At 47.1% G+C, this 14755-nt stretch overlaps 1 protein-coding gene across 6 annotated transcripts in view; it reads left to right on the top strand.

Moving 5' to 3' along the window:
- Nucleotides 1-13576, top strand: part of FBXO31 (F-box protein 31) — a 28192-nt gene extending 14616 nt beyond the window's left edge. For 5 of the 6 annotated variants that reach the window (XM_072871847.1, XM_072871845.1, XM_072871844.1 and 2 more), the window contains 7 exons: nt 426-502; nt 1884-2051; nt 2770-2844; nt 4570-4679; nt 5419-5572; nt 6219-6583; nt 7776-13576. In XM_072871847.1, coding sequence (XP_072727948.1) covers nt 426-502; nt 1884-2051; nt 2770-2844; nt 4570-4679; nt 5419-5572; nt 6219-6583; nt 7776-7998 — 1172 coding nt within the window. In that variant the 3' untranslated portion in view covers nt 7999-13576. The remainder of the gene's footprint in view (nt 1-425; nt 503-1883; nt 2052-2769; nt 2845-4569; nt 4680-5418; nt 5573-6218; nt 6584-7775) is intronic. The other variant, XR_012044056.1, reaches the window with a different exon arrangement.
- The last annotated feature ends 1179 nt before the right edge of the window (nt 13577-14755 follow it).

Below are 14755 nucleotides of genomic sequence, written 5' to 3'. Positions count from 1 at the left end.
TTTGCAGTCTGAGGCATCGGGTACATTTTTGGTAACTGGAGATGGCAGATACTTTATTTGTTTTTAGCTCTGGGTATATCATGTGATTTGCATTAACGGGACCGTGTTGCAAAAGTTTTCTGAGAATTCCTGGTGAGGTATCTGATTCTGTAAAGTTCTGGAAACTAGCTCCTGCCCCCGCACTGGGCCAGGAGCAGGGCTGCAGAGAACAACATAAATCCGTGCGAGCTTGTGGGAGACCTCAGTTCAGAACTGCCTGGCTGTGGTTGGGTGTAATCAGTTTTCCCTTCCTTAGTAAAGGCAGTTGTGGGTGGTATTGGTCAGAGTTGTGTGCAGTCTGGTAGCAGTCTTCCTTTTTCTTTCTTTTCCCCAAATCCCAATTCCTTAGCTTGATGTGCTCACTTCAGTGTCTCCCTGTTCCTTAGTGCTGCACCGATACCGACACATCCTGGGATTATGGCAGCCGGACATCGGGCCCTATGGGGGACTGCTGAACGTGGTGGTGAGTGAGTACCTCATTCTGGGGGCTGTGGTGTCGAGGCCTGATGAGTCTTTTGTATACTGCTTTCTAGATCTGGTTGCCATCTCCGTGCTATTGAGAAATCTGAACGGCCAACCCTCAAGCAAGTGATTGGGACCCAGGGGTTGCTTCTGGGATCTTTTAATCATCACCACCTTTCTCCAGACAGTCCTGATGGTTTTTCAGCTGTACTCCAAACAGCCACAGGAGCACACAGAAAACAGGAGGAATATTTCAGGGAGAGGCTTGATTTAGTTTAGTGCTGATATTCCACAGGAGTCTGGCTGGCACAGGAGTCCATTCCTTGTGCATCAAGTACAGCAGAGGTTTCAGCACTGGCCTGTCACTTACTGCATTATCTTGGCCTGCGGCTGAACGTTTTGCAAAGGGTTTTGCATTTGTGTTCATGCACCTCTCCTTCCTGTAGTTCGCTATACTTTTCATCAGCTGCGTCTAAGACTAATCCATCAGATGTAGTGATACTGGTGCATGACTGGTGTAAGACCTGTGGAGTCTGTCAGTTCTCATGCTGCTGGGGAGAGCAGTTAATGAACAGCGCTTGACTCTGCATTGGTGAGAGCTGGGCCAGAAGTTTGCCTGAAGCCCTTGTTCTTTGCACCAAGGTTCAATAGCTAACAGGTTGAAGCGTAACAAATCACGAGGCCTTTGGGCTTTGCTAGATTCTGTTCCATGAACTGGTATAAGAGTGCATCTAAGTGCACCAATACTTACATGATATTGTGACCTTATAAAGACAAGTGTGCCTCTGTGGCACTGCTCTGCTCTTGTCTCAGATCCCTCTGTTTAGAAAATACCCTTTCTCTGGAATTGCGGGGCTTGAGGGGAAGGATTCTGTTAGGCATGCAGGAAGAGGGCTGGAACTTGTACCTCTCAGCAGAGGAGACTGTTGCTTTCTGTGCTGTCTGTGAGCAATAGAGCCAAATAACTCCTTGTCCAAAAGGCATGGATAATCATGAGAAGCAGAATTCGTCAATTCGAGTATCTGCCAGCATGAGCTCTCAAACCAATTAGAGTTTGACTAGCTGTGTAGTCTCTTCAGTGCAGTCTCTCCCTCTGGATCCTGCGCACCAAGCATCCGTCACAAAGTCGTTTGCAGTAATAAAGGCCTGATCATTTTCCAGTGGTGCAGAAAGCCTTGTAAAGAAACCCTCTCCCTCTTCACCAAGGGTGTGCTGTGAGTGCATATGGTCTGATTTAATTGCTGGAAAGCAGTTTGGAAATGCAGCAAGCTGTTCTACAGTTCCTGTCCTGTTGCAGAATAGGCCCTGGGGTTGTTTGCTGCAAACTCAACCGAAAGCGTGCGAGGCTGATCTTGTATGCTTTGTCTCCCATCGCTCTGCAGGTAGACGGTTTGTTCATCATCGGGTGGATGTACTTGCCACCTCATGACCCTCATGTTGATGATCCCATGAGATTCAAACCTCTCTTCAGGATTCATCTCATGGAGAGGAAATGTGCAACGGTTGAGTGTATGTATGGTCATAAGGGACCTCATAACGGCCATATCCAGGTGAGCTCCTCTAGCACTTTCAACATCTGTCCTGGGTGCAGTATGCGTGCATGCACATTGGCTCTGGAAATGGATTCAGCAAAAAACTGTATGAGAATTTTATTTAAGGGACGTAGCTTTCACCACTTTGTAGTATGTGTGGATGCCAGCTTTACGCTCATTATGTGTCTGACAAGCTGTGTGGGCTGTTCCCCACTCTGAATTTGTTCACTGGCAATAGTACAGCAAGGCTGTTATACTGTCTTCTGTTGAGCTGGAACGGGGTGGAAGCACCAGTATGTGTGCAGGCTGGGGGAAAGGATACATAAAATGGCCTTGTGCAGCTGGTGAATGTGTCCAAGCAGACACACAGACCTGTTCTGTTTTACAGCTCTCTCTTAAGATGAGACTTTGAGAAGGTGATGTAGCATCCATTCAGTACATTGGATGCTTTGAAAAGCTTCCTGAGAGGTTGTTTCCTCTTCTTTGAAGAAGGAAGCTAAAATAGAGAAGCAACTTAAAACTAGTATCTTTCATTAGAATGCATTGGGGTTTTATTGCTTTTATTCCTCTATTCTGTAGCTGATGCACTCGGTATCACTTTATAATTTCTCTGTTGTAGCAAATTCAGTAACGCTTGTTGTGTAAAGCATTTACTCTAAGCAGTCTTAGTTACATCATCCGAGGCATCCCTAAACAGGTCTGTAACCTGTTAAATTCTCCTCTGTGGTAACTACAGATTGTAAAGAAGGATGAGTTCTCCACGAAATGCAACCAGACAGATCATCATCGGATGTCAGGTGGAAGGCAAGAGGTAAGAGTGCTTTGCCAAGAGTCTGCATTAAGGCTGCTTGTATGTCCCCTTTCTGAAGATAAAGCATTGCTGCCTACCTAAGCTCTTAGCTAACGTTAGGGTCTGGGAGGTGATCTTCTGCCTTCTCTATATCTGAACATACATGAAAACCCAGGCTAGTAGCCTCTGGCCAATTTACTACGATCTTCTTTAAGTGAGTAGAATTGATCTGTGACTTGCAACAAAACTTCAAGTGGCCACATTTGAAGAATTGCAGGATCTTGGGGAATGTCTTCTGTACTTGCCCAGGTGTGGTTTAAGGCTCAAGTCTATGGGATATCAATTCAGTGTTACACCTGCAGAATGTCTGGGTGGAGACCCTGTGCCTTACCTCAATGTGTAGCAGAGTGTTGGAGCAGGCTGTTACGTCCATCCTGTTGAGCAAAAAACTGTTTTAGGCAGTTCTGTGTGGCAAGGTGCTCTTTGAGCCCCAGCACCCTTTTTCTTCCTGTGCTGTGACACCATTCCTGTTCGACAGCAGGCCTGTCCAAAGAATTGTCCACAGCAGCATGCACTGTACACCATGCAGCACTCGCCAGACACTGATCTCTGTGGTATTGCTGTCTGTATAATTAAGACTTTCAGACAGAGGCCTAATATTGAGCACCAGCTGCATTTGAATACCTGCTTGTCAGTGGGACAGCTTTCTACTGCTTGTCGTCTTGGTCAAGGGATTAAAAGCTTCATTTGGTTGTTTATTCCGTGTCTGTGTCAGGAATCTGCCTTGCTGGGTATAGCTGACTCAAACTACATGTTTTAAGGTGCAGGTATAAATGTCAGGATGAAAACCTTCAGCTAATACCTGTTCCAGGTAGTGGTGTTTGCTGTCAGCTAGTTAAACGTGACAAATCTGATAGTTCAGTTGCTTCTAACAAATGCTTTAAAATGTCTGTCTACTAATGGGAAACAGCTGGGTGAAAGGTTTAGTTAAGTGTTTTCTGGTTCTGTAGCAGATGAGAAATGCTTTAATACTTTCAAAGCACCGCGTTAAGTGTGCGTGGCATTATGGTAATTGGAGGATCTGGCTTTAGAAGATAAAGAAAGCAGGTTTGGAATATCACTTGGTAGGCTGCAATCTTAGTGTAAGCTGTTCTCATGCTAACTCGTGGTAGGGTATTAACTTGTCAGAGCTGGTGTAGAGGTACTTCAGGAGATGTTTTCAAAGGACCCTTTGGATTTAGATGCATCAGTATTAAATCAGCAGGATTTAAGCTCCTAAATCTTCAGTGCCTTTCAAAAGCTTCCCCTTTTATGTTTAACATGCCAGGATAGGGCACAGGAGTCAGCTTATTGGGCACACGAATGAGTTACTGCAAGGTAAGTCAGGACGTAAAGAAGTAGTAGATCAGCTACTTTGCAGTAAGAGGTGATGCTTATGCTTTCATTCTGAGGAGTCATATTGGTTCTAACTGCAGTTTATTTGAAGGGAAGCATGTTTATCGTGTGGAGTCCAGCAAGTATAGGGCAGTTACCATTATCACTGCTTGTTAAGCATATTTCCCAGCCAGCTCTGGAGCAACGCGTGCTTGTTCCCAAATCCAGCCATGATCCTCTGTCTTTGGCAGAGCATATGCCCTCTCTGTGGCTCTGCCAGTGAATCGTGCTGACGAGGCGAAGTCACGTTGGCGTACATCACTGTCGCAAATGAAATGCCTTTATCTTCCCCCTTTTCTCTTTGTGCTGCAGGAATTCCGGACGTGGCTAAGGGAAGAATGGGGTCGGACTCTGGAAGACATCTTCCATGAACACATGCAAGAGCTCATCTTGATGAAGTTCATCTACACCAGCCAATATGAGTAAGGGCACCAGCTCTTCCTAGGTATTGAGGCTGATGCAACTTCAAGAGCACAGTGGATCATTTGTTCCAAAGATGGGGTGCTTGCAGTGGGCTTTAACAGCCAGAGGAATGTTCTGTCTCTGCAGGCTCTGTGCAAAGATATGGTGAAGTACAGTGCTTTCCAGTTGTACGGAGAGATGAGATGTAAGGACAGCAGTAATAATAAGGTTCCAAGTTCTTTACAATAACTGTGCACAGTAAGATCGTTTTGAGTGATTTAGCTGTGTTTAATTTGAAGACAGAGCAAATACCCGTGATCCCAAGGAGCTATCTGCTTATTATCGGTATTAGTAAGCAATATGCTTTGTAGTGCGCTAGGCAGAAATCAGACGGTCCCTGAGAACTTGGGAGGTTTTTTAACCATCACTCCAAACTTCTAGTAGCAGCCATCTTGCTGTAGCAGGTGTTTAAATATGCTTCACTCTTAGGTTCTCTGGAAATCCCAGGGAATGTGAAGGTTTACTGTGACCTTGCTGCAGGAGCCTCCTGGCGTGCTAACAAGGACTGGTAGAGAGAAGTGAAGGGAGGGCTTGCATAGGTCTAAAGCAAAATGTTAAGCTTGTTGATATTGCTAAAAACAGAGATCCTGCCTATCTCTTGACGACATCCCAAAGCTGTGTGGAGGAGCAGACTGCAAACACATTCTTTGTGTCGAGGGATTCTCTCTTAACATCTCTAACCTTTTGTTTTGTGCACAGCAACTGCTTGACATACCGACGCATCTACCTCCCTCCTAGCAGCCCTGATGACCTTATAAAGCCAGGTCTCTTCAAGGGAACATATGGGAGCCATGGGCTCGAGATTGTCATGTTGAGCTTTCATGGAAAGAAAGCGAAGGGGACTAAAATCACCGTGAGTGCATTTTCCTTTCTCTCAGATGCTTGTTAAAGTATTCTCTTCTTGATGCCATGGATCTCTGTCTGGGAGGAAGTCAGTTGTTGCCACCCCAAACTGTGTTGCTCGTGGGGATTGGTGGCATTGGGTGAATCTTAACACATGCAGAGTAGCTAGAACCTGCTCTGCAAAGTTTCTCATGATGCCACCTTGGCTCCCCCTTCCTTTTCCCTCCCTTCCAGCTGCTTTCTGTGAGCAGCTGGTAGCAGGTCACTGGACATCACTCGCACGTGTCTGAGGAGCAGGTACCAAATGTTGGCAGCTCTTCACTGAAGCCAGGCTAGCGAGCTCCTTCCTCTCTGCAGGGAGGGATTCTGACAAAATGCAGTTGCAGCTTTGACTTCGCTCTCTTTCACCCTTGCAAGTACAGCCTGGCTCGTAGCTTTTGATTCAAAATCCTGTTTCTGGGAGGGGAAAGCAGAGGTCAAGTAGACAGCTCAGGGAACAATGACCAAGGTCCGAGGGGGTTTTTTTTTGTTGCCCACTTGGTGATTGTAGGATGGGGTGAAGTATATAGAAGTCAGATGATGGACGTGGGGAGGATACAGGTCTGAACTCTGTAGCACCCTGCCTCTGCAGCCATGCTGTTGCCTCCTCTCTCTAGGGAGATCCCAACATCCCAGCTGGGCAGCAGACTGTGGAGATTGACCTGGCGCATCCTCTTCAGCTACCCGACATCGAGAACCTTCGTGATTTCAGTGAGCTCTCTCGCATCGTCCTGGAGGTCCAGGAGCAGGTGCGTCGGGAGGAACAAGAGCAGGAACACCGGCAGGAGGAAGAGGACCGCTCCCAGCAGGCTGCCTCCCAGCCTGCTGCAAAGCCCCTGGGAGGAGAAGGTGCCGAGGGGGAAGAGACTGCAGCTGGGGCGGAGGGGACGACCCAGGACAAGGCACCAGCTTCCCAGCCCTTTGTGCTGCCCATGGGAGTCATATCGAGGAATGAAGACTATCCCCGGACCTGCCGAATTTGGTAACAAGGACTAGTGGTTTTATAGCCTAGTCATGCCAGTCACCTTTTGAAATGGAAGGAGGAATGTCTTTGAGGCGCGTTCTGTATTTGCTTGCCCTTCACCTGCATGTGGATCTCCCGGCTGCTTGTGCTCAGATTTTCTGCCGCTGCTGCCCTGTCTCCCACACTGTTTGCTCCCTCTCCTCACACTGTCATCTGCTGTCCCACTTCCTTGCTAGATTCTATCCTGTTAATTCTAAAGCTAGCACCTCTCCTGTGTTCCACCTCCCCCCCCTTTTTTTTTCCTATGTTTTGTTTCCCAGAGCTGCCCAGCTAGTATATATAGAGATTTGTTCTAGCTGCTTCCTGTTTCTGTGTGTGTCATTTGTGTTCCTTGGCTGTCAGAACACAGTGCTCTCTCCCACCCCTCCCTGGCCTCTGGTGCCTTGGGGCCAGCTCTGGAAGGTGCTGAGCACCCTAAGCAGTAGATGCAAGTATGCAGAGAGCCTTGTTGAATGGGACCTGGAGTCAGTGAAGCAGCACACTAAATGAAGTGTGGAGAAAGAGCCCAAAAACTGAAGCTTAGGCAGGTGACCTTCAGCCAAACATCTGTCCTCGTGGAAAAACCTGCCACTAGCTGGTTAATCCCAGAAGGCCCTTGCTGTCACAACCGAGTTGTGTTTGAATAAAACCCTGCTCCACCTGCTGCTTGCTTGGAGATTAGGCTGACCTTTACTCCTCCCCAGCTCCAGCTAGATTTTTCTTTTTTTAGATTTTTCTTTCTCTGCCTTCCCCTGGGTTTCGTTGCAAAGTTTGCCTCTCTGGTCACCCTCTCAACATGCCTTTCCTTTTCTGTGAGGATTGTCTGGGCCTGGGTTGATCCTTGAGTTGCAGAAGTAAATCTCAGATGGATTACTGGGCTGAACTACAGAAAAATTCAGCCTTGGTGTGCAGGTGCTAATTAGAATAGCCAAAAGCAGCAACCTCCAAATAGCAGTGGAGAGTTTCTTTTCTTAAAGTGGTATCAACGGTGTTTTGTGCTTTGTGATAAGAGCTGACTGAGTGTGAAACTCCCTGTTCTGTAGCACCTGGCAGTGTGTTTGACAGTGGCTTGATCATAGTTTTGTGTTTGGTTTTTTTAAATTTTTTTTCTTAAATGTTGGGTAATTATGGCTGTTCTCCCATCTTTTTTGCTATTTTTCTCTCCTTGCAGTTTTTATGGGACGGGGCTTATTGCTGGCCATGGCTTCACCAGCCCCGAGCGAACACCAGGTGTTTTTGTTCTCTTTGATGAGGATCGCTTTGGATTCATCTGGCTGGAGCTGAAGTCCTTCAGTCTCTACAGCCGGATCAAGGTCTCATTCCAGAATGCCGAAGCGCCTTCCCGTGAGGCTTTTGATGAAATGCTGAAGAACATTCAGTCGCTGGCTACTTGACGGGTGATTGGTGATGGACAGGGCTCGGGGTTGCAAAGGCTGCTGCACTCCCCAGCCAGGGCTGGGATGGGGATTCCTTGCTCTCGGTACCTCTGAAAAAAAGCATGCACTTTTAATAAAGCCTTTTTACCCCAAATGTACACATCCCGGTTAAAATATCCATGACTGCCCTTTCCTCCCTGCCACCCCACACTGCTCCCTAGCAGTCCTCGTTACCCAGTCTGTCACATAGCTTTGTATAGCTGAAGGGATCCTGCAGAGGAGGAAACAGACCTTTCTTATTGCAGAAAGAATGTATTGGAACAAAAATAGCTCAAGGTCAGAGCTGGATCAGAAGAACATCTAATTGACTGGATGGACACAAGCCCTCTGCTCTGACCATTAGCAGTCTCCTGTGGAAAGAGCTCTTCTTCAGGGAAGGGACTCATTTAAGCCTTTGCTGTGCTCTAGGCTGATCTGTCCTCCTGGGAGACTTGCTTTACCCTCCTGAAAACCTGTGTGGTCCACCACTGCAGACTGGCTGGCTGCTTAATGATAAATTGCATCAGCAGTGACAAAGCACGTCCTCCTCTCCGGAAACCTTTCTCTGGGTGCAGCATTGTCAAGAGAGGCTGGTGTAATACCTGCGTCCTTGGCTTAGTAATTGGAGTGAGTGGTTTCCTTTTGAGAAATGCCCTCAGCTTGGCAGTAAGGGGAGGATTCCCACTGTAAATGACAGTGTGCGTAGCATTGCCCTGGCTTCTAGAGCTTAGTGGATGTGCTGTCCCTGGGGCTCCAGGTCTGGGTGTTTCCCTGAGTGTAGAGGATGTGATTCTTCTTTCTTATAGGAGCTGGGTAGGGAACTGGAAATGAGTGTAAACTGCAGAAGCTGGTGCATTCAGAACTGGTTTTGTACCTGAAAGGTTCACCTCAGATCTTTTAAACTGGGCCTGAAAATGTAAAGGAAGGAGAAAAAAGAAAACTATCAAATAAACCCAAATGCAGCCTACTGACTCCTGTCTGTGATGGGCAGCAGAAGGTGCCATGTGTTGCTGGTACTGATGTCACCCCAGTTAAGTGTCATTCTTGTATCAGGTTGCCCTATGCAGTCTGAAGGAGCGATGGGAGATTCTCCTAATATTGCTGTGGCTTGTTCTGGCACCTTTTACGGTTGGTGCTGACAGGTGGGTGCTGCTGCTCCACTCACAGGACCCTTCTGTTCCCTTTCTGGTCGCACTTGTTTCATCCCAGATGATTGCTGCTTCCACAGAAAGCTCCTGGGCTTAATTTCTTTCCACGATACCTGTGTTCTGGCAGATCTGAGCTCCACTGGGAAGTGTGGGCTGCAGGCGAGGAAGCAGATTCCCCATAGACTATCCTATGCAGGAAAATCCTGGCCAGTGCTAATATACTGTGAGTTGTGCTATAAACCATCAGCATTTGCATCAGCGTGTGTTATTAATCCTGTGTAGGAAGAGACGATAGGGACCCTTGTGTGGAGAGAAGAGCACTGTAAAGAAGCTCTTGGTTACAGGCAAAATACATCCTTTGTTGCAGTTGCTCTCTGGCTGTGATGATAAACTCCAGGTTTCTTTTCCTGCTACCAGCCGGATCAGTGTCTAACAAAACTCTGCCTTTACATCTTCTTCAGGTTTTGGTTTGTAAATGTGTCTGTACATGTGTTGTGCTGGGAGGATTCAGGCCCCTTCTGTGGAGAAGTTTCAGTCACTGCCTGGTTTCACTGACTCCGAGCAGCTTTTATTCTCACTCTCACAAGGGCTCTTTGCTGTTTCTGGCTCTTGAGCGTTCCCTCAAGCTGCGTGAGAACCGAGTCTCCAGCAGAGACTTTGAGCAGAAGGTCACGTCACTCACAGGATTAATTCCTGTCTCTTTGGATATAGTTTTACAAACCTCTGGAAATTGGAAGGTGATTTGGGGCACTTTTTTCTTTGTTTCCTACCGCTTTGTTAGTAGCGGAAAACCTGCCGCAGTGTTAGAGGTGAGGATCTGAAGTGCTATTACCGTTCTAGTGAATAAGCTGTAAAAAGTAGGTTGCTTCTGCGCAGCCTGTTAGAGGTATTCCTGTCGGCATCAGCAGAGGGAAGAGTTGACTTGGATCTCACCCCATCACGCAGGGCCGGGAGAAGGGAAGGGTGGCAGTTCTCCGAGTGTGTGGGCAGAGATGTGAGCTGAAGCTAAAATCGGGCATCTCAGCATTTTGCTGCAGCTGCTGAGCTGTGTGCAGGAGGAGAGCGTGTGCTTAATCGTGCAGACAGAGATTTCCAGCTTGATGATGCAGATTTCTGGGATACCTAAAGACATTAGGAGTCTGGTTGGCATCTGGGTGGCCAGTTTATCTTGGAGCTTGCTGTTAGGCTGGCGCAGCCAGTGTGTGGCTGCTTTGTATTCTCCCTAACAGCCCAAAGGGATGAGAGAGGTCCCCTTGGGCAGCTGTTTCGATCACTTGTCCTTAAAACGAGCTCTGCTTCAGCTGCAAATGGACACATAGTTCTGATCGTGGATTTCTCCTTCTTTCAATGTCCCCACTCACCTGAAAAAATAAAAATCCTGAAGTTTTACATAAGTAACTTAATAGTTTTTGCTTTTTGTTTTTTTAAATCAGGTTGAAAATCCAGACAGTATTGAACGCACTACAAGCACTTGGCCTGAGACCCAAGTCACTGTCTCCTAAGTACAGACGCTGACTCTGTAGCCAGTCTCCTCCTTGTAACCTGCTGTGTTGGCTTGGCTGAGTGTGTAAAGGTGGTGTAGGTATGTTCCACTGCTGTGTCATAAAATGCTTTTAGTAGTTGTTACCTGCAGCTTAAATTCCCCTTGATATCAGGAGTCTGCTGGGGAGCGCAAACCCACGGATAGCAGATGGCAGGAGTGTTTTGCTCGGTGCTGAATACAGGTCTGCTTTGTCACTTGGGCGAGGACCTGTTGGTTGGCTGTTGGCACAGGCTGTGCATCTCCTGTTCTCCAGGCTAAAGCGGTTCTTCTGCTTGTGGCTTGTCCCTTCTGAACCTTTTCAGTGGCTGTGTTAAGCGTCTCCCTTCCAAAGGTGAGACCTGCGTGGCTGGCTGGAAAGAAGGGCTTTGAAGAGGCTTGATGCCCTGCAGGAACTTTTCACAGCTCAGCTTTGCCCCTGTAGTAGCATCTTTTTATTTATAGTATACCTGATTGGCCTCAAAATGTCAGAATGTGCTAGTCCCGATTAAAGGCAAAACTGCTGATACACCGTGGCTTTATTCTGTCTAGAGCAAAGGCAATGAAAATAGCAAATTTTGTACTAATACTCCTCCTCTGCCTTCTCTTCTCACCTTCTGCTCCTCAAAGCCTGGCAGGCTTTTGTGGCATTTCAGAAGAAAATTCCCTCTGATTTGGCTTTGGGTGAGGAAAGCTGTCAGGACAGCGAATTTGGAGAGACTGGCATAAACGCTCTGGGTGCTCCTCTGCCTTTGCTCGTTCCTTTGTGCGTGGCTACATCAGTCCTTTCAGAGAAAAGCAGAATAACACGATGAGGAGTTATAACTTGCAGCTCTGAAAGCATTGGGAGAGGGGAACGAACGAGAGGAGTGCAGCCAGATTTAGTGGCAGGCTGTTTGGATCTGAGCATCGCCCGTGGCCGAGAGGGATGCAACCGCAGCCCCGGTCCTGCCTTCCCTCGTGGTACCCGTGGGAAGCAGTGCTAACGGTACAATCTTGTGCTGTACTTGTTCATGTTTGGTACGGGCTGTACCACCCCCCTGCGCAGTATTTCTCAGCGCGTACCCTGCACCCTGCTTGTTTCCTGAACCCTAGTTGTCCAGCTTGTTGGGATATTTCTGTGAGCTGTTGACAGGGATAATGTGTGGTGGTGCCTTGCAGATGGTGATAAATTTCTGGTGCTGACGTGTCCTCGTCCCGTTTGCTCTGTAGAAAAATCTTGGGGACAATTGGCTTTATTTCTTGATCCCAGATGGGTGGAAAGTGCTGGGGAAGATGCAAACAACTTGTCAGGGGTAGGAATACTCTCTTGGCAGAAGCCTTTTGGAATAAACAGAGCGCTTGCATTTAGGTTGCGGAGCAGTATTGCCTCAATAGCCACGGCAAAACCTAGGGCTTAGTTCTAGCTCAGGAGCAATAAGCAAGTGACTGGCTTACGTGCTCGGGCTGTGTTGTGCTCATAGATCACGCTTTCTGTCTTGTCAAAACACATGGGTTTGGCCAGCTGGAAAACAGAAGCATCAAAGATCCTCATCCAGCCAGTTTGTTTGCCTTGGGCCTGATTTCATAGCTATAAATGTGCTATGATCAGGCGTTGTGGTTGTAGGAGACTCACTGCAGTCCACGTGGACTTGTCAGGCTTTTTTTTTTTTTTTAATTGAGGAGGAGGAAAAGGGACGGAATTACTTGTAACTTGGGCTGTCAGCTTACTTCTGGAGTGAGCAGTGCAGTGCTGCTGTGGCTGCTCTGGAATGGGACAGCAGAGGCCGGATGGCAATTATTTAGGAAACTTGCAGTGGGGAAGAAAGCAAATTCATGTGCAAGCTTGCTTGGAGGTGTAAGCTACCAGGAAAAAAAACCAAAATGCAGCTGGCTCAATGTTTACTTTTAAACAAAGATGACTTTTTATTGCTTTTTATTAATTTAAAACTAGTGGAACTTAATGGGAGTGTTGGGTGTTGTGTGGAAATGGGTTGTATAATCTCAACTTGCTAGTTTAGGAAATGATAATATATTAACTCTGTCTTGTAGCTGGTTGCTCACATGGCCAATAATCTTCTGTCGTGTTCAGCTGCCAAAGGATTGCGTGCTGGCCTTCGCGCTGCAGGCCAGACAGACAGCATAACTTACCAGTTGGACAGTGAAATATTTGAGATGTGTGATCAGGCGGTAGAGTGGAAGATAAGTTACCAAACTGTGAGTGCCACTGACTTTTTTTTTTTTCTGTGTGCTAAATTAAAATCTATGATTCTGGTTTTTGTTTGGATTGCAGTCTTTTTAATTTTTGAGGCAAAGAGCACTCAGATTGGCTGTGTTCATTAGCTTGATTAAAGCAATCTGCACTTTTTTCATTGATTAATATTCCTACTTCCCCTAAGCAGGTGTACCCTGTTTTCTGTGTGTATTTTGCACTCACCACTTTAACATGACACCGATGGATTAATCTGGGCATCTCCTGTAGGCTTTGAGTGTAAAGAAGTCTCTATAAATTACCCCGTGGTACTTAGTAAAAATGAAGGTGAAACACCAGACTCCTGCTTGACACAGAGGGTAGTGCAGAGGAAAAAGGTGAGCTTTTCTTTCTAAAATGCCATTTGACATCAAACACCTCGGTTTCATGCCACAAACATCCATGTGGAACATGATTAACTGTAGTTTAAACAACTCGCCTGCCCGGTCTGCTCCCCTGTCTGAGGGATGGGGTTTTACCTGTACTTTTGTTTGTGGGTTTGAGGGGAACAGGCTGTATAAAAGCCAGATGTGACTTTGCAACACTTGGCCTACTTCATCCCAGGTATCGGAAAGCTGAGCAAAACGCGTGTGTTACTTTTACACCTGATCATTGTTACCCAAGGAGCCTTTTCCAGTTTCAAATAATAAAAAGGAAAGTTTTGTGAACTTACTTCTGTTTGCTTCCTTTTTTTTTTTTCTTTTGTTCCAAAGGAGAGCAGCGGGTGAGTTCCACCCTTCTGATGTGCAGCAGCCTGTCTTCCACCATTAATTTTCCCTTGTTTGGGTACTTGGTGAGCAGTTAAACTGATTTCTTGAAGATGCGAGGCACACACCCCCACACCTCATGCTGTGAAATCCCAACTCTTCCCTAGTGCCTGTTTTCTGTTCTTCCCCCTGCATCTGCCACACACAGCTCCTGCCCCGCGGTGCTTGGTGCCTGGCTCCCTCCCGCAGCGGATGCTGGGGCCAGCAGAGCTAATGACCTGAGCCCCGATGATGTCTTTCTGCCCTCCCCGCCACAGCTTTCTCTTTCTGAAGGGAAGCACGTGGTAATCCTGATTTTTTTTTTTTTTTTAATTCTTCCTTCCACTTAGCCTGAAAGAGATCAGCTGGCACAAAACTAACACGAGGAATGAGGAGGGGGAGGCAGCATGATGGTGTAAGCCCCCTTCTTTATGGAATCGGGCCGAGAGTCGTCTGTATTTCTTACGCCTTTTTTCCACGTTTTCCCCCCCTCCCTTCAAACTCACGCCCACTCGGATCTGAACTGCTTTCACTGCTTTTCCACAAGAGTGATTATGTTGAAATGGGAGAATTTGTGGCGTGAGCTCAGCTGCCACCGAGGAGTCATTTGTCCTCGTGCAGCAGGTCTCGTGCCTGGTCGTGTGCCAGGACGTACGGAGCAGTCCCCAGTTCGGTGTGAATGGCCCGAGTCCTGCCTTTGCTGGAGTGGATGTTGTGCTTCCAGTTATGCAACCCAATTCTGCCAGTAAGTTTCTTGGCACATTATTATTTTTGAGAACAAACCTTGGCTATGGAGCACTAAACTACCAAAGTTCACGCATGAACTTCTAATCTGGAAATGCTTCTGCCTTAATGCCAGTAGTTAATCAAGGCCAGAGTGCGCTGTTACAGCTCCTCGAGTGCAGTCCTCTGTGAATGTGTGACCTCTTCCATTTCCCCCTTTTTTTTTTACCACCAATACCTTCCCCTAATCCCATGTGTTAATTTTCTGGTGCTGAAGGCACATCTGACCCTACTCTTTTACGTGAAGTGTTCTACATATGATGACACGGTCGTTCAAGCCTTAGCAAGGGAAAATGGTAAAACATGTTTA

The sequence above is a fragment of the Ciconia boyciana genome, chromosome 9, assembly GCF_034638445.1.
Source record: "Ciconia boyciana chromosome 9, ASM3463844v1, whole genome shotgun sequence".
NCBI classification, from domain to species: Eukaryota; Metazoa; Chordata; class Aves; order Ciconiiformes; family Ciconiidae; genus Ciconia; species Ciconia boyciana.
This window is presented reverse-complemented; position numbering and strand designations above follow the sequence as displayed.